At 49.4% G+C, this 19413-nt stretch overlaps 2 protein-coding genes and 1 pseudogene across 3 annotated transcripts in view; 2 read left to right on the top strand and 1 right to left on the bottom strand.

Moving 5' to 3' along the window:
* Positions 1 to 4225: 4225 nt before the first annotated feature.
* On the bottom strand, positions 4226 to 18685 carry LOC136361214 (guanylyl cyclase-activating protein 1-like). 2 transcript variants are annotated; one of them, XM_066318974.1, is made up of 6 exons: positions 18575 to 18685; position 17740; positions 14601 to 14804; positions 8480 to 8629; positions 6904 to 6994; positions 4226 to 5906 (listed from the first exon to the last, which is right to left on the bottom strand). In XM_066318974.1, the coding sequence occupies exons 1-6, from the start codon at positions 18640 to 18642 to the stop codon at positions 5779 to 5781; spliced, it is 642 nt and encodes a 213-aa protein (XP_066175071.1). In that variant the 5' UTR covers positions 18643 to 18685; the 3' UTR covers positions 4226 to 5778. The 2 variants fall into 2 exon arrangements, with proteins under 2 accessions (XP_066175071.1, XP_066175070.1); XM_066318973.1 differs by lacking the exons at position 17740; positions 18575 to 18685 and having other exon boundaries at positions 14601 to 15181.
* Positions 9618 to 12560, top strand: LOC136361217 (acrosin-like; annotated as a pseudogene).
* A 104-nt stretch (positions 18686 to 18789) lies between the features above and the next one.
* Positions 18790 to 19413, top strand: part of GOLGB1 (golgin B1) — a 40338-nt gene continuing 39714 nt past the window's right edge. Inside the window, exon 1 of the mRNA XM_066318971.1 lies at positions 18790 to 18895. The gene's annotated coding sequence lies outside the window, so the exon portion shown is untranslated. The remainder of the gene's footprint in view (positions 18896 to 19413) is intronic.

Raw genomic sequence — 19413 nt, 5'->3', positions numbered from 1 at the left:
ACTGAGGCCGCGGCGCGTGCGGAGGCGGCGCCGGGCGCGTGACGGCGGGGCCGCGAGGGCGGTGTCGGCGGGCGGCCGGCAAAGGAGGGGCCCGGGGCCCGTGGGGGAGGCCGGGGGGCGGTGGGGGAGGCCGGGGGGCGGTGGGGGCGGCCCGGGGCCCGTGGGGGAGGCCGGAGGGCGGTGGGGGCGGCCCGGGGCCCGTGGGGGGGCCCGTGGGGCGGCCCGGGGCCCGTGGAGCCGCCCGCGGCGCTCCTCACCTCGGGCTGCCCCGGGCACGGGCCGGGCTGTTCGGCTGCCACAGGCGCTCGAGCAACTCTCGCCTCACCCGCTCTGGTTTCTCCCCTGAGCGCACGGCCACTGTGCCGCCGGGCACACGTCCCCGAAATAAAGCTCAGGGTGGGGTCGGATCCTAGCCCGAGCGGACGGGGGCCACTGGAGTTCACAAGAGATGATCGCTCTAAGGCTGGAATGCCGGAGGTCAAGGACAATTCCCCAGGTCCTCTGTCTTGTCCCTCTTGAAGACCAGACAGACCCGTTGCCTCCTACGCCACGGTAAGTGCTGGCACTGGCTGCTATGGCAGCTGCCAGCGCTGATTTTGTGTTCTGCCGCTCCACCAGCCAAGCGACAGCACGCAGCCCGCTACAAACGCGCTTGAAAACACGTCGGTCTTTGTCCCAATAACAACAGAAAGTGAAGGCCCAGAGGTTCTGCGCTTGCTTTCTGGGGAGCTTCAGTTTACTCTTTCTTTAGTCATTGTGTTTTGCAAGGTGTTGCTAAGTCTTTTAAACTGAAGAAGTATTGGAAAGGGAGTTTCTGATGTGAAGAAAGTTTGTCGATGCAAAAAGGGGATGAATGGGCTCTGTCTGCAGCACTGTGCCAGAATAAATGAAACTTGCTAGTAATTTGTAGCAGACCTGCCAGGATGTATAGCACAAGTCCTTGCTGCCATGTGGCTTGCACATATGCTGCCACTTGTGACCCTTGCAGCCATTCAGCCCTCAGGGACGTCTCAGTTTGTTCACAGAGCTGTAATAACACAGCCTAGTGTTAAAAGGAGATGATGCTGTATAGATGGGGGAAGTATGTCGGGAGATATGTTCCTCAGTACGTTTGGGAAAAAAAAGACACCACCATCATTGTGGTAATTAGTGTTTGGTGCCAGTGTTTTCTCAAGTGTTGCCTGTCACCAGGCCTAGTGTAGGTGAGGTCATTTGGTGTTATTTTAGTCTCTGTTTCCATCATATGGTGTGTCCCATAATCACTACACAAGTCAACAAGACTTTTAGAGTAAATCCTTTCAAATGCTGAGGATTTTCCTATGTTCCCTCCTGTTTCGCTGTCATCACAACTTCATAGTCTCTTGCACCTAGATTTCTGAACTCTATTGTGCACTGTCTTTAAAAGCTTCCCTGAACAGCCTTTGAGGCGTTTTTTGGTGTTTTGTTTTGTTGTTTGGTTTTTTGTTTTTTTGGTTGGGGTTTTTTTTAGGTAGCTTTAAAACAGCTTGATGCTATGAGAGGTGGAGAATTAGACAGCGTTGGGATACAATATAGCTTTTCAGAAGGCACGGTGGGGCAGGGCTTTTGTGCTGGCCTGTTGCCTTCCTGCCTCTGTTTACCTAGGGAAGGAATAAACTCCCCTGAGTGAAGCGACCATTAGTTGAGCTCTCAGAAACGAGTTATTGCTTTTTCATGGGCACTTTTTGCCATCTAGTGGCAGCAACGTGTTTGTGTCCTGTTTGTCTCACAATTTTACTTTTTAGCACGGTATAAAATTGTTTGTTGTATGACTTCTCCATCAAGCAGCAACGTGCAACTCTCCATCCATGCTGCTGACTGTACTGCTGTGATGAAGGGTCAGGAGACTAGATGGAATGGTCAGATCGGGAGACCACAGGAGTGCTCAAAATCGGTGCTTTTCTGGAGCTTAATGGAGTTGTGAGTTAATTAACCAGATACTCATTATGCGATCATAAGAGAGCCTGGTTACTGATTTAGGGATATATAGGGATATATCCTGGGAGACAGCAAGTCTTATGAGGAATGACTGAGGGAACGGGGATTGTTTAGCCTGGAGAAGAGGAAACAGCAGGGAGATCTTGCTCTCCATGATGATCTGAAAAGGAAATTGTAGCCAGGTGGGGGTCAGTCTCTTATCCCAGGTAACAAGTCACAGGACAAAAGGAGATGCTTCAAGTTGTATCATGGGGGGCTTATACTGGATAATAAGAAAAAAACTCTTCACAGAAGAGTTTGTCAAACATTGGAAGAGGCTGCCTAGGGAAGTGACTGAGTCACCATCCCTCTGTTTAAAAGGACTATTTAAAAGATGGGTTAGAAATGCACTCTGACTGCTGAATATTTTTATTGGGGACTACAGCTTATCTGTATATTGCTTTGAATGAGTATTTGCAGTCAAATGCTATCACTGATAGATACCATCATGAACAATCCCTGAACCTTAACCTGTCACAATTTTATATTTAAAAATAGTATAATTCCATAAACTGTTAGTGTGACTCCCTCACGGATGCTAGCAGTTGCCAGCAGCAGCTAACATACTCAAATAGGAAGTACCACTGAGGGGTGATAAAGTGGGAAGGCCTGCTGAGGGTCTCTCCCTTATGCCATTAGCCTACTTCCCTGAATGTGAGTCAAATTTCCCTCCAGTCCAGCAAGACTGCTCAACTGCTCAGGTCCCTGTAACAATGTGCTGACAGGCTGGTCAGGCACAAGAGTCTCAGCTTTCCTGGAGCACTGACAGACAAATTGAATACTAAGGGTGGAGGAAGTCTTCCCTTTCCACGTGACAGTTCTTCAATCACCAGCTTGTGATTCTTTGTAGAAGCTCTGAGACTGCAGACATGCATGCACATGTCAGTAGGGCCTGGAGCATGAGCCTGCCTAGAAGACTGTTGGTGGCCACTCTAAACATGATCACTCACTCACACTCCAATGACAGTACTTATTAAATCTGCCTTACTAAATCTTCCCTTCAGTGAAAGCCCAGACACTTTGTTCAGAATACTACTGTGATGAGTGGACCCTGGCTGGATGGCAGGTGCCCATCAAAGCCTCTCTATCAATCACTTCCCTCCTCAGCTGGATAAAATACAAAAAAGGTCATGAGCTGAGATAAGGACAGGGGGACATCACTCACTGATTACCATCACAGTGAAAAAAAAGGAAGAAATTGAAATTATTTGAATTTATTACCAGTAAAAATCAGAATAGGATAATGAGAAGTAAAACAAATCTTTAAAACAACTCTCCCCCATCCCTTTTTCCCTCCCAGGATTAACTTTATTCCTGATTCTCTCCCTCCTCCCCACCAGCAGTGCAAGAAGATGAGAACGGAGGTTACGATCAGTTCATGCACTGCCTCCCCCTCAGGAAGAGGAGTCCTTGTCCTGCTGCAGCATCAGAACAAAAGACAGTTCTCCACTATATATTGTTAATTTCTCCAATATAGGTACTTCTCATGGGCTGTGGTTCTTCACAAGCTGCTCCAGTGTGAGCTGCCATCCCTGGGGTCAGCCTTTTAGGAACTGCTCCAGTGTGGGTCCTTCCCTGGGGTCAGTCCTTCAGGAACTGCTGTAAAGTGGGTCCCCTGTGGGGTCACAAGTCCTACCAGGAAACCTGCTCTTCTCTCCACAAGCTCACAGGTCCTTCCAGAACCTGCTCCAACATGGGACTCTTCCACAGACTGCAGGTGGATTTCTGCTTCCCTTCTGCAGACCTCTGTGTGCTCCAGGACAACCTGCTTCACTATGGGTTGCATCCTGGGCTGCAGGAAAATCTCAGTTCCACTACCTGAAACACCTCCTCCCCATCCTTAGCTGACTCCGGTGTCTGCAGAGCTGTTTCTCTCACATATTCTCAGTTTTCAGTTCTCTGGCTGCAATTGCTTCTGCCCAATAACTTTTCCTTCTTAAATATGTTATCCCAGATGTGTTACTACCACAGCCGAAGGTCTCAGGCTTTGGCCAGTGGCATGCTGGAGCCAGCTGGTATTGTCTTTGTCAGACATGGGGGAATGCAGCCCTGGTTCCATGCCTGAGCTGTTTTGGTTTTCTAAAATTCTTTTCCCAGAGAATTTTCTGTAAACAAGAAAAATGTTTTTGTAACTGTACTTATATTATTCATTCCTTTTCCTAGAAGGGACTTCTTCTTGATATCCCTCTGGTCTGGCCAATGTGATTGAAGAGGTTTGTCTTTGTTTCGCCAATCAAATTCTGTGTAGAATAGTATAAAAGGGAGACACATCTCAAAAATAAAAGAATCATTTTCAGCCTTCTGAATCTCAAAGTCTGTGTCGTAGTGTAAAACAGCGTCAGAGGAAGCTTCCAGCAACTTCTCAAAAAAGCCACTCCTGTAGCCTCCCTGCTAGCAAAACCCTGCCACGCAAACCATGAACATCACAGAAGCCTAAATGTAAGCGAGAATAAGTCTAATCTAAGGTTTTGTTACAGATCTGTAAGTTCTTCCTCCTGCACAGGAAAAGCATGCCAGCTATGGCATAGGCACTCCACTGAACATTTCCTGCATCCTTTTTTCCTTCTGGTTCTCTTCCCAGATTAAAAGGAGCTTTTGATCATGACCTTATCTAATGAACAGTGAAGAGGACATAGTTTGATTGGCTTCTGTCCATGCTGCATCACTCTTCCCACTGTGTACAAAATCAGAGTAATTTATGGCAACACTGATCTAGAGTATCAGCTTCACTCCAGCATTCACATGAACAGCACAATTCACGAGTCACCTTGGTGAGTTGTTTCTTTCTATTAGATTGTGTCCTCAAGAACAAGAAAAAAGACCAATAAAGGATGTGTGAGGCATTGATACTAAGATCATCTTCAAATACTTCATTTATCACAGAGTCACAGAATGGTTTGAGTAGGAAGGGACCTCAGCAATCATCTTGTTTCAGCCTCATGCCATGTGGTTAGATCAGGTTACTCCAAGTCTTGTTCAATGTGGCCTTCAACATTCCCAGCGACTCAGTTGTATGAGAGGAGAATAAGTAGGACCATGAGTATATAAAAGATTTGATCTCTCAAGTAATTATTCTACCTTGGGAAACTGAGTAGCATACTTTCTGTGGTTACAGAAGCTACTCCAAACCGTTGACTTCTTTGCTAGAGTTCTTTGATCACAGAAAGCTCAAACAGCTGCAGCTGAGGACAGTTTTGTCACTGTCAGACTGGTTTTTCTTTCAGTTCTTGTGATCTTATGACTAAAGCTGCCTTGGTAGGGGCTACCAAATCCAAGCACATCTGGTACAGACAGCCATGCTGGTGTTTATGAACCAATACTATGACAAGAACGGTGCAAGTTAACTTCTTTTTATAGTTCTCTACACTAATAACAGCTTGAAACTCTTCTTTTGTATGCCTGAATATTTCCTCTGCACTCCAACACCCAGTTCTGCCAGTGCTCTTCACAAACTTGGCGTTACTTTTAGTCCATTTCAAACTGATAACCTGGGACACAGAATAAAAAGAAAATTTGTGTCCTGAAATTTGGCCTTTAAATTTTAGAAAGATAAGTTAAATACTGCCACCCAGATTCAGTTTTTCTGAATCTGCCCTGCATTTATGTGGCTAACCTTCAGTACTTGTACAGAAATGTGCACTCAGATACAAATATAGCAGTGTCTTTCTGTTCCCATTTCCATATTCATATTTATGGAAATTTTGTTTTCAAAAAAAGTTGTTTCTCTTTCTTTGTATTTCTACACACTTCTGTTACTGGCACAGCATTTTCTCCCAGCTTGATTTATACACTATGCCGACGGTTGTTTATCATGGCCACGATGTGTGACAGGTCCAAACTTTTCATCATAACCTCCATGAACTCCTCATCTTTCCTTGCTCCCTCCACAAACTCATCCAGAGAAAGTTCACCTGTGTCAGACACAAATAAAAGGCATCAGAATCCACATCTGACAGGAAAAGGAGTACAGTAATCTAACTTCAGAGATCACGTACTATATAGGCACTGTTCTAAGGCACTCTTCTAAAGACCTCAGAGTGCTCTTAAGCTTTTATGAAATATCTCCAGTATCCAGACAAGACCTGCTTCCTCCTTTTTCCCCATACAAGGGAAGAGGTACATAAGAAAGAACAGTAGAAGTTAAGGAGTAGCTAAGGAGCTAAGGAGTGGGATCATAGCATCCTTTATGGCTCAACCTGTATAGTACTAACCTGCCCTATACTTGCTGGTTTTCAAGGATAAAAAAACTAACAGAAGGAGGCTGTGACAGGCAGAAACAAATTTTTCTGTCCTAGGCCAAAAAGCCCTTGTGCAGGGAAGCAGCTCAGCAGAGTTAATCTGGAATAACAAAAGAGCCTGTCAGAATGTAATGAGCACCTGAAGTAGCAAGGAAGGAGATACTTCTTGGGGACATATACGGACCAGAGTGACACTTGACCAACTTTTGACTGAGCACTTCATGTTCTTGCTGTACTGCCTGCAGCAGACCTAGTGAAGAAACTCTGAACCTCTGCATTAAATTCCAGTTCTTTCTTTCCATGCTAAAGTACTTAGGAGCAGCTGGGGATATTTGTTAATATTTCCCACTTCTAACTGGCATGAGCTACACAGCAACATACAAAAAGGAAAACAAAACACCATTCCAAAACCCCACTACTGAATTCATGTGGTAGTGGACAGAACAAAGCTGAGACTCAGCAGAGGGAACAAATCCTGTCACACTGATGATGTATAATGCCAGGAGAAAAATCCTTCTTGGTCCACGGAGAACGAATTACTGGCTGAGAATGCAAATAGAAAGAAAATATGAAGTGAAGAGATCTGAAGTTTAACCAAGAAAGGAAAAACTGGATGTTACTCTGTAGAAAAGAGACTGTCTGAACTGGATAACAAAGGCAGGAATCTTACCGTCGCCATTCACATCAATCCTGTTGAATACTCGGTTGGTGAACTCTTCTGCACTAGTTTCATGGTCACCACCATTAATAGCTCGAATAGCCTAAAATAAAAGAGCAAGAGTAAGAAGGTTCCTGACGACTTCCAGACTGATTTCACATGTCAGCATAGATTCATAATAAGACAGTCATGCCTGGTACCTTCCCCATACAAATGAACCAGTGTCATAGGAAAACAAAACACAAATCATCAGGCCTTATGGATGGCACTGAGGGGTGCGAAGGGAGTGTAGCTCTGGAGCAAGGAATGAGCAGCAAAACCCAGAGGATTGACCTAATTCTGCTTAGGTACAGTTTAGGTGCTGCAGAAATGGAAGAATCAGAATCCACCTAATCAATCCACTTTGGCCCACTATGTGACCTTATGGCACATCAAGCCTCAGAAACACTGTCAAACACCCTTCTCACCTGACATTATGAAATTCTTTGTTGTATGCTGTGGTAATTTATTTCTATTCTTACTTTCACAATTTCCATTTATATACTGCTGCTTGTGTGTCTGGCTTCTCCCTAAAGATCACTGGAAATTCATTTTCATCTTGAGAAACTTTAAGCCTTATCCATTTCTGTTTGCTGCAATTCTTCTTATTCATAACTACACAGTGCAAGGTTCTCTCTTCTTTCAATATTTATTGTTTCCTTTGTTTAAGGATGTCCATGAAATATGTGATTTCACAGCCTTTATACTGATTCTAAGACTATTTATTTTCTAGTTCTTACCCTTTGATATTTGGTAATTTTCTTCATTCTTTTTCAAATGCTATTTTCTGAAACTAATATCATCTCCACAATTTCCTAAGTTTATGAAAAAGACACTGAACTACACCCACAAAATACAAAGGGCAATACATTTCTTGCCACCAGTTGTTGCCCACAGGATTTGTTTCTCAAGAGCCCTGAGTTAACTATTGCTATCTGTTGCTTCACTGTAATGTCTGAGTTTTTCTATTTCAAGCTACTAGTAGGAGGCTGTATGTTACTACAGGTACTGATTTTGGTCAGGTGTCTTTGACACCCAGCTCTAAAATTCTTGTCCAGATGAGAACACATTATTAACATCTTATTAGTGCTTTATCACATCAATTTTATGACATTTCATACAATCCTTTCCATTCTCAGTCATTCTTCAGGCTATTCGCCAGAGTCAGAAATGTTTTATTATGCTGATATTTAGGAGCTGATTCTAGAAAGCAAACTGGAAGTAGCTCTCCAACTTCTCATGGGGAAAAGGACATATGAAGGACATGTTGGAGAGATAGCAACTGACAGTCACAGGGTATGAAACCTTGGAAAGTGCAATTTAGGTCACAAGCAGTTAAAGCAATTGTTAGCTGCGCTGTAACATAACCTGTGATAAAGAGTCTGTCAAGTCTGCTTATTTCATTATACGGTGGTGGGGAATTCTGCTCAGAGAAGGAATGATGTTAAAGGTCTCATCCGTGATCATCCATATGGGAAACAGCAAAGGTCTTACTTGTGTGCTTTGTCTTTAAGGAAAGAGGCAAGAAGACAGACTCCTGGAGATTCACCTTAATGATGTTGAGCAGTTCATGTCGATCAATGCAGCCATTGCCATCTACATCATAGAGCTTGAAATACCACCGCAATTTCTGCTCCATCTTCCCTCGAAGAACGAGGCTGAGGGCAGCCACGTATTCCATGAAATCAATATATCCATCCTGTCAAAAAAAACCCCCAAATTGTCACAAGAATAAACTTGGCAGTTACTGCTCTGGAGTTGTTTCACCTTATTGCTCTCTAGATTCACAGCTGACAGAGAAAGGCCAATGAATGGCACAGAGACTTGGACTTAGGAAAAATCTTTAGTGCACAGACACATTATTTCTCTAGCCAGTAAGTACCTGGGCTCCTAAAGTTATGATCTGTTAAATAGAGGTTCCTCTCTGCTCACCACCTGCAGTGAAGGAACCTTCCACTCCTTGTCAGCATGAACAAAGCCCCCTCTGTGCACCAAAGATGACTGCCTTTGGCCTGCTGGGAGAGAATATTGAGCCCAGCCCATGGGTTGCAAGTTTTCTGTATTAGTCTGCTCTGCCTTTCTGGGAAACTATGCTATTCCATTAAGCCATAGATCTCTTCTCCATTTTGTGGGAAATAAAGTGGCAGGGGATATTTTGTAAAACATATAGATAATTTGTAAAATACATGTAATTTGGCAATTGGAAAAGTGTTCTGTATTTAGGTTTTTAATATTTCGTTTCTTGACTCTACAAAGAAACCCAAAAAGCTTTTGTTTCCTTTGCACAAAAAATGTCAGTTAGTAAAGCTTCATCAGCCCTAGATTTAAAGCTGACTAAAATTTGAAGTGGTTAAAAACAAACAACAAATAGCATGCATATCTAGGTAAAAGATGCCTAATAACCACTTCAACAAATTACAGAGCAAAAAAGTAAAACTTTCAATTATTAAGGTATTTAAACAAAGTCAGATGCCTTTATGAAATGGACATAAGTAAAAGGCTAATGTAGGTGAACTGGCAGAGAACTGCTGTTTTACAGCAAGGATCACCACATTTAAAATGTTCAATCAGGGTGGGAAGAAGGGCACGACAGGCTGAGTTATGGCTGGGACAGTGGAAGGTGTCCCTACCTGTCAGAGGGATGGCACTAAAGTCCCTGCCACCCAGACCATTCCATGTCTCTATGACTCTGCTGCCCCTCCCTGCCATGCCCAGCAGACAGAACAGCCCCTCTGTGACAGCGGCCCTGGGCCGGGGCACTGTGAGCACCACGAAGGCTGTGGGTGCTGTGCTGGCGGCTGCACTGGAGGTGAGAGCCCGGTTCTGGCTGCTGCCACCTGCACTGGCACCGATGGCTTTTCTGTGGGTGCTTGTCCTGCTGGCCCTGGCCTGGCCCGTGGGGGGCACCTGGGACAGTTGCAGGTGAGTGGCCCCACTTAGGAGGTTCCCTGTAGGGGACCCATATGTTCCCCACACCCACTCTACAGTGTTCCAGCCTCAGTCCCTGGAAGATGAACCTCAGTCCCTGGTCAGTGCCCAGCTACTGGGACAACCTGTCTGTGACGCTCCAGCAGAATGGGGGGGGTAGATGCTTCTGTCAGGGGTCCCTGGTGCTCCTGCCACTCAGCACAAGGCAGGAAGGGGTGACTGGGGGACTTTCAGCCTGAGCAGCAGCAGTGACCAAGCAGGACAGTGATGGCTTTGTGTTACAGAAGGACCTGCAGGCTCCGGCCCATGGCTTCTGACCACAGCTCTGCAGTTCTTGGCTACAACTCCATGGCTTCTCCTGTTGACACATCTCGTGCCGTGGGTGGCACTGGGGTCCAGCCAGGGGCCTGGCCTGGCATTGTCAGCATCCAGGCCACCTGGCAGAATGGCACGTGGCACATGTGTGCAGGTGTCCTCCTCAGCTCCCAGTGGGTCCTCACGGTCGCACACTGCTTCGCCAGGGCCAGGTAGGACACAGCAGGGACAGAGATGTCCCCAGAGCACGGGCAGGTGCCCAGGTCACAGCACCACTTGCCACTTCCCTCTCTGCCTTGGGAAGCAGAAGGCCGGGAGATGTTGGAGCTCGTGGCTCTGCTCCCGTCACCCCTCTCTCCGCCAGGCACCTCCTCAAGGACATTTCCGTGTGGGAAGTGGTGATGGGGGCCACAGATCTGAGCCAGCCGGGCCCCGAGGCTGCGGTGAGACACATCCAGAGGCTCCTGGTGCACCAGCACTACGTGCCTGCCACGGCGAGGAATGACATCGCCCTGCTGGAGCTGGACCAGCCCGTGGAGTGCAGCGACTACATCCAGCTGGGCTGTGTGCCCGACGCCTCGCTCAGGGTCTCGGAGCTGAAATCCTGCTACATCGCCGGCTGGAACTTTCGTAAAGGTGAGTTCCCCAACAGCGTGTGCGCTCCCAGGGCGAGCTGGGCACCCCGGGGACACGGAGTGGCCGCAGCCAGAGTCCGCCTGCAGGACGTCAGCGGGGCCGGGGCTCGGAGCAGCCCGGGCTGCGGGAAGGAGTCCCCGCCGAGACGGGGCGTGGAACGGGATGAGCTGCAAGGTCCCTTCCCAGCCAAACGATTCCTGCCGGCCCCGCGAAGCCTCTGCAGAGATGGGTCTGGCTCCTCCTCCAGGCCAACAGCAGGACACGGCTGGACAATATCGCTCCGTGGGGAAGGGGCTGAGCCCCAGGGAGGGGAGGGGATGGGTACTGAGCTGCTGGAGGCTCATTCCCCCCTGTGCCCGCAGCTCAGGGAACAGGCATGGTGCTGCAGGAAGCCAAGGTCCACCTCATGGACACGGAGCTCTGCAACAGCAGCCGGTGGTACGCAGGGACCATCCTCCCCCGCAACCTGTGTGTTGGGTACCCACACGGCAGCATCGACACCTGCCAGGTAGGAGCGTGTGATGAGTCCCTCAGGGACCTCCTCATCCCCCAAACATGGCCCGGCACAAGCCGGGCCTGGCCTGGTGCTGGGTCCCCTGGCCTGCCCCTCCTTTCCCCATCTGACATCCCTGTCCCGTATCCCGGGGCTGCCCTCCCCATCCCACCCGCAGGTCCCTGTGCTATGACCCCTTGTCCCCAAGGCCTGGTCCTGCCCACAAAGCCCATCCAGTACCCCCAGCAAAGTGTGGATGTGACCCCGGAACATCTGTCCTCTGCACATCTGGGACCCATGTGCTGAGATGGGAGAGCTTCCGACCTGCTCCCAGCCGAGGGCCTGGAGGCTCCGGCCGCTGAGCAGAGCCTTCCCGAGCCGGGAATGCGGAGCTGGCAGGGGCTGGGAGAGAGGAGCCAGAGCTGGGGCTGGGAGAGAGGAGCCAGAGCTGGGGCTGGGAGAGAGGAGCCAGAGCTGGGGCTGGGAGAGAGGAGCCAGAGCTGGGGCTGGGAGAGAGGAGCCAGAGCTGGGGCTGGGAGAGAGGAGCCAGAGCTGGGGCTGGGAGAGAGGAGCCAGAGCTGGGGCTGGGAGAGAGGAGCCAGAGCCGCGCTAGGAGAGAGGAGCCAGAGCTGGGGCTGGGAGAGAGGAGCCAGAGCTGGGGCTGGGAGAGAGGAGCCAGAGCTGGGGCTGGGAGAGAGGAGCCAGAGCTGGGGCTGGGAGAGAGGAGCCAGAGCCGGGCTGGGAGAGAGGAGCCAGCCCCGGGGCTAGCAGCAGCCCTCCACAGCCCCTGAACCCTCTCTCCTGGCACAGGGGGACAGCGGGCATCCCCTCGTCTGCAAGGACAATGGAGCCGACTACTACTGGCTGGTGGGAATGAACAGCTGGGGAAGAGGCTGTGACAGAGCCAGGCACCCCGAGATCTACACCTCCACTCAGCACTTCTACAACTGGATCCTGCTCCAGACGGGCCTGAGCCCAGCAGAAAGAGCTGGTCCAGCCCCGGGGCCAGTCGTCACCTTGGCACCTGAGCGGCATGTGAAACCAGAGGAACAAATCAACTTGACCCCTGAGCACAGCCGGAGACCAGCAGTGACATCCTCGGGCACATCACTGCCCATGGCATTCCCACAGCAGATCCTGGTGCAATTCTGGAATCTGCTGCAGGAGTTCCTGCAGTTTATGAAGGACAAAAAAGCTTGAGCAGCAGCAGGATGAGCAGGATCCAGGGCTGCAGTGGACCATGGCATTTCCTGCTGGGCCAAAGGTAGCCTCGGGGCCAGAGGCTTCTGTGTCCTGCCCATGCTGCTCTGCTACAGCCACACCGATGCTGATGTGACGGAGGTGTTGAAGTAAAGTTTCTGTGTTCACTATTAATTGTGTTTTCAGCCCTGCTCAGTGCACCCACAGGCTCGGAGAGTCCCTGCTCTGTCTGTCCATCTGCTGTGCTCTTCACATTCATTCTTCAGCCTGGAGAGGGCTCCAGGGAAACCTTAGTGCCCCTTCCAGTGTCTGAAGCAGGTTATTATAATGGAGGAGAGTGGGTTTTTGCATTGGCAGGTCATGGAGGAATGGTTTAAATCTAGAGGAAGGGAGATTTGGATCAGGTGTTGGGAAAGAGTGGGGGTGGGTTAGGCTCTGACACTTGAAGTGTCCAAGGCCAGTTTGGAGAGGGCGTGGAGGAACCTGCGATAATGGAAGGTGTCCCAGCCTGTTTGAGGTCGTGGAATGCGATTATCCTTAAGGTGCCTTCCAACCCAAACCACTGTATAATTCTATAATTGCAATTTATAAAAGAAGAATATTGAAAATTTATCCTCTTTGTCATCATCAAAGTTCTCAAAATCTGAAGGTCCAGAGGGCAGACAATGGCATCCATCATGTCTGTATTGCAATAGGGTGGATTTTCCTCTGTGTGCTCTTGTTCCTTGCCCTTGTTCATAAAAGGATCTTAGATGAAGTGACTAACTATTAACAGACTAAGATTAACTGATGTAGGTCCATCGCCACTAGTTGCCACAATCTTACTTCATTCCTCCTGAGATCACTAGCACTTTCTTTAGATGATGGCTTTTAATCTTTTCTGACCAAATTTGAATTTGAGAATCTTCTTAAAACATTGCTTACTGCATAACACAGGGCTCACAGGAGAACTCTGGAATGCACAACATCCTTGAATATATTTTAAAGTCCTTAAACATCCCAAGACGGGAGAGGGGTGAAATGAAAGAAAGACTTGTGCAAAAGGTTTTGCTTTAGCTTATGAACCTGCTTCTCATCACTATTATCATCCTGGGCACAGAGGACTGTGGGATGAGAAAAGATGTTCTTTGAGGTCTGCAGTAATTTCCAGTCATTACATCCACCACAAGACCTCAGCTACCCTAATGGAGCCTGTCTGCCCCTCTCTTTAGGAATTTCGTAATATTCCTAAGCATTCCTTAACTCATGCTGTCTCACATGTCCAAATTAACATTCTTTGTTGGTCCCTAAGCTTTCCTTCTTCAAGACTAACTGTGATTTCCCACCTGGTTCTCCTGCCTCTCTGACTGGATCCTCCTTGACTCCATTTCAGAACCTTGGAGCAGAGAGTAAAGGTGAATTTTCCCAGGATGCTATAAACCCAAATTTCTTTGTCATTAAGAATACACGCCTGCAAGCATAGGCTGAAATACATATGGATAAAAAGTAGGCAAATTGAGGGCCATTGCATGCTTCAAGGAATTATGTGGGTTACTGTTTTCTACCAGCAGTAACAGTGAGAACACTACCCACCCCCTCACTCCAGCTTCAGGCTGCACCTCCCAGCACCACGGAGAGCCACAGACGTTTTCTGCAGTGTTAATTTCAGCTGCCAAATACCTGGAAACAACTCCTCTGTGAACGCTATAATGATTTCTATTGTGTCTGATTTCTGTGGTCTCCACTGTCTCATACAGCTATATTTTTGAATAATAAGAAATATAAGAAGAATAATGAAATTAGCATTTTGCTAGTTAAACAAGGCCAAGTCAAATAATAGGCAATAAGGAATTTTCAAAATTCAATGATGAACTTGCATGAGGTAGTTAGATCATTAGATGTACCCTATGTTTATGTCATCTATGTTATTACCCGTACACATTCATTTGCTCCTTACATTTAGCTACTTTACATTAGCATCCCTTGTCAGCTTTCTACACCAGTGTTTGCAAGAGAATATTTATGTTCTTTATGTTTGCAAGAGAAAGACTCTGAAAGTTCAGGAATTGGATCACTTTGAAGCAGCATGAGACAGTTAATTCCTTGCCAGAGAACTCACCTTGTTCATATCAAACGTGCGGAACATCTGCTCAATGTACTTATTGGCCTCTGGATCCAGCCCTCGAAGCCCAAAGAACTGCTTAAATTCATGCTCCGTCAACTGTCCAGAAGGACATTCTGTCATGAATTTCTTGTACCAGTGGTGGATCTCGACAGCCTGTAGATCATCCACTGTGGAGCTGTTGTTGTTTCCCATGTGTATCTGTGGTCAGAAGGATGATGCTACAGGAATGATCCTCTTCCTCCTGTGGCTCTCACAGCACTGCCCGTTTGCTCCTGTCTATGCTCAACACTAATGTCAGTTATGTGAAGGATCTAACTTTCCACAAGCCAATTATAAATGTTAATCTTCTTAGAGGCTGATCCAAAGACTAGAAAGTTTCAATGATACAAACAGTCTTCTTAGATTGGAAAGGAGATGCAAGATAATCTAGCAAATCACTGCTATTTTAGGAGCTAAAGAAGAAAGGGTGAGAAGGTTAATCAGACACTGGCATTGGGAGCTATACTGGTCTGGTAGACTACCCTATTTTTAACCTTGATATAATTATACATGAAGTTAAGAGGAAATAGCCACAAGATGTGGGCTGTGAGGTTAAGTGAAGATCTGCTCCTCTAAGCGGATTTGAGAGTCTGTTTTCTCAAATAGACATGTTCAATAATGGAGTGTGTAGGACCAGAAACTACTACAGAAGAGTGAGGTTATGTGGGGAAAAGCTCACCTCCATGCACACAGAGGAGCACAGAAGAACAATGGAGGGGGTGGGGGAACCCAAATAATCCCCTGCTTTGGCAAATCCAAGAACCACCATGGAAGTGCAGTCAACCCATGAAAGGCTCAACTGCACAAAAGGGATGGAGCAAAGAGAGACAACCATAGGCTGAGGAACACAAATTCCCCCGTAAGAGAAAGAAAGGCCCTGTCCCAGCTCCTTCTAAGTCTGTCACAGGGGAGCCATCTCTCCCATGGGCCTAAAGGTGGCAGCCAACATGATGAGTCAGTGGGAGAGGTTGTAGAGTACCCTACAGACTGAGTACTGCCTAGGACCATGGAAAACACTGTGGGGTTCAGGGCGAGAGCATCTGGGGACAAGACTCTCAACAGGATGTTTAGGGGAGGAACAGAAGGTGAAGAAAGGAATGGGTATAGGTGGTTTGGGAATGAACAAATGAGAGAAAATGGAGGCAAGGGGAATAGAAGGGGCTGGTTGCATGTAGAATGGTGCTAATCAGTATGAATGTCTACCCATGGCTTGTGCCTGGTTGTCACAGTTTTTCCTGTCTTCTAACATTTCTACCTTTTTTTTTTTTTTTTTTTTTTTTTTTTTTTTTTTTTTTTGGCTGCACAGCACTGTGCTCTGGGCATGTGTATGCATGGGGATTTAAGTGCCCACAGCTGGATTGAGTGAGACCATAGTAAATACTGAGCCAGAGTAGCCAGCAAATAGGCCAAGTAGTTTGTGAAACAGGTGTGTGTATGTCTCTGTTAGTGAGACCACTGGAGTAGTTGACTATTAGACAGAAGGTGTAGGGTTGAGGGTGACCTACCTGTCTGTGTTTCTCTGCGCAGGAGACAGCTGCATCCCGAGCACCTCATCACATGTACTGGAGGGGCACAGAGGGTACATGTCTGTTTGTATGCTGTTGTGTGCAATGGAATCTGTACCAGTGACTGTGGCAGGGTTGTGCACCTCAGAGAGTGTGGCATGTCCAGGTGCCAGTAGCTGGGGAGACCAGGCATCGAGAGACAGCTGCTGGGTAGGCTGCATTTCTAAGCTCACACACTCCGTGTGCTTTCCACTGACGGTCCTTCACAGAATCACAGGATGGTTCTGGTTGCAAGAGTCCTTAAAGATCATCTAATTATACCCCTTGCCTTGGGTACAAATACCTTCCCTTAAAGCAGCTAACTAAAAGCTAGGCTGCCTTGCTGGCTATGCTCCTTTTGATGGAACCCAGGCTACAATTGGCTGGCCCATATTTAGTTTTTCATTCCCCAAGACCCCCAAGTCTTTCTCCACAGGACTGCTCCCGATTCACGTCACCCAGCCTGTACCCATGTTGCGGATTGCACTTGCCCTTCAACTTCATGGGGTTGGCATGGGGCCTTCTCTGTAGCCTATCCAGATCCTTCTGGATGCCCTATCCCTTCCCTATAAAGTATCAGTCATACCACTTTATGTACACGTTTAAAACCACAACTGATTTTTAGTATAATAATAAAAATTATTTTAACAGTCTGATTTGAGAGTCATAATAAAACTACATCTAATTACAGAAAAGCAAAGAAAAATAATGTAGGTCAAGTACTTACATACAAGAAAAAAGCGGCATTAGTAGCAACAATCCAATTAAAATAGCAACACACACACTTTGTTTCTGTGCTTTCTCTGGTGTTACACTGACCTGCCTACTGCTCCTCTGGTCGTTAAGATCTGTGGTTCACTCTGATGTTTGCAGAGGAGGAGGGGAGAGTCATGGGAAGTTGTCATCATCTGGGTCCTTCACTGGGAAGAATGTAATGTTCTTGTGAATGGTTTCCTCATCCTCTCTTCTTTTCTTCCCCTTTCTTCCCTTTCCTTCCACTTAGACTCACACGGGTATGTGTTAGAGTTGTAAATATGTCATTCTTGTACCAGACAAAGATAGATAAGTAAAATAAATGAGATACCTGGAGAAAATGCTCCCACAGCTAAAGTAAACAAAGTGAAGTGAAGTGAAGTGAAGTGAACAAAGCTGCAGACAGGGCATGAAAAATTCAGACCACACCTGGCGAGTCTTGGTCCTGAGACGCTGTGATCTGCGGACAGAGCCCGTGGCCATACCAGGACAGCACTACTGGTGCCATCAGAAATAGGAATACAGTGCGTCTGAGGGCAAAATGAGGGTAGCAAGGAAGCTGCGCTGCTCAGGCTTCCTGAAATCTTGCCCTACATCTGCCTGGGGGCAATCTCTGATAGCAGTACAGACCAGGAAGTGAATGGGTCAGGAGTTCTGAGAAGGAAAATAAAAAACTGGACAGGGGCTGGCAGTGTGCACATCCCCAGGAGAATGGGCAGCAGGCGAGGGGGAGAATTCTGTCCCTCTGCCCCACTCAGGTGAAACCCTACTTGCAGAGCTTTCTCCAGTCCTGGAACCCTCGGACCAAGACAGAGTTGGAGCTCCCGAAGCAGGTCCAGAGGAGGCCACGGAGCTGCTCCAAGCGCTGGAGCCCCTCCCTCTGCTCTGGAGAGCTGAGGGTGTTCCACCTGGAGAAGAGAAGGCTCTGAGAGACCTTATTGCAGCCTATCATCATGGAGACGGAGAAGAAAAATATTTTTATGCTAAGAGCTGTAGTGCCAGAGGCCAGGGACAACAGAGCTCACGAGGACGAGCGCAGGCTCGGACTGAACATCCCCGTAAGCTCTCAGGGCCGGGTTGAAGGGGGCTTGGAGCAACCCAGCCTAGTGGGAGGTGCCTATGGCAGGGGAGTAGGAGTGGATTATCCTTACAGGGACGTTCCGACCAAATCACCGGGCACCACTTCTGCCGCTGCCCTGCGGTGAATAAGCGGGAGCGGAGTCTGCCCGGGCCCCGCCTCCCCGCGGCCCCGCCTCCCCGCGGCCCCGCCTCCCCGCGGCCCCGCCTCCCCGCGGCCCCGCCTCCCCGCGGCCCCGCCTCCCCGCGGCCCCGCCTCCCCGCGGCCCCGCCTCCCCGCGGCCCCGCCTCCCCGCGGCCCCGCCTCCCCGCGGCCCCGCCTCCCCGCGGCCCCGCCTCCCCGCGGCCCCGCCTCCCCGCGGCCCCGCCTCCCCGCGGCCCCGCCTCCCCGCGGCCCCGCCTCCCCGCGGCCCCGCCTCCCCGCGGCCCCGCCTCCCCGCGGCCCCGCCTCCCCGCGGCCCCGCCTCCCCGCGGCCCCGCCTCCGCGCTTCTGTCACCCGCCTCCCAGTCCGAGCCTTCGTCTCTTCAACACCGCCCGGCCCGAAAAGCCGCAACTGATTGGTCGCTGCCTTGTTATTGGGCGGGAACCCAGAGCGTCCTCGGGATTGGTCACTTTGTGCCATGTTGCAGGACAACCATAACGCAGAGGCAGCTGCTCCGTCGCGATTGTCTGGCCGTCACGTCTATCTTTCAACTACCGCAGCTGATTGGTTTTTCTCCGTCGGGGGCGGGGCCCCACCGGAGGCGGAAGTGGCGGTAGCGCGTTCCGGTGCTGAGGTGGCGCGGTGGGAGCGGTTCGGTGGCAGCGAGGTTGGCAGGGGTTCCTCGGCAGGTTAGAGCCGCCCCTCGATGCTGACTCCCCCCGCCGTGCTGCAGGTCAGTGCCTTACCCCGCCCTTGTTGTGCGGACCACGGACTCTGCCGTCCGGGCTCCTTTCGTGGCCATGTGGGGCCGGAACGGGTTCGCAGCTCCCTGGGGCCCGGGCCGTAAGGGGCAATGGGCCGGAGCGGGTCTCCCCTCTCGCTCCGGGCTTTGCGGCCAGGCCCAGTCCCCCCAGGCCGGTGGGACGCTGCCGGCGGTGCCCCCAGGTACCGGGAGCGCAGCCCGGCCGGGGGAGGTTCGCACTCCGCGGGGCCCGCCGGAGGCGTGCGATCCGGTAAATCTGCGGGGCTGCTGGGGCCCGTTGTCGCTGACCGCCACTCCCGTGGCGGCAGGAGCCGCCGCTCCTAGAGCGTAGCACGGCGCTCCAGTGCTCCCCGTCCCTTCTGGTTTCTCTTAGAATCCCTCTGCACTGCGTGAGAAGTTTGGCCCAGGGCTTGTGTACAGCAGCAGTGTTTTTAATGCATGTTTTATTTTAAACGAGGGGAAATGCAAGGAATTAACTTCATTTATGT

Source organism: Sylvia atricapilla, chromosome 5 (assembly GCF_009819655.1).
Source record: "Sylvia atricapilla isolate bSylAtr1 chromosome 5, bSylAtr1.pri, whole genome shotgun sequence".
NCBI classification, from domain to species: Eukaryota; Metazoa; Chordata; class Aves; order Passeriformes; family Sylviidae; genus Sylvia; species Sylvia atricapilla.
The sequence above is the reverse complement of the archived record's forward strand: the minus strand, read 5'-3'. Positions and strand labels throughout refer to the sequence as shown.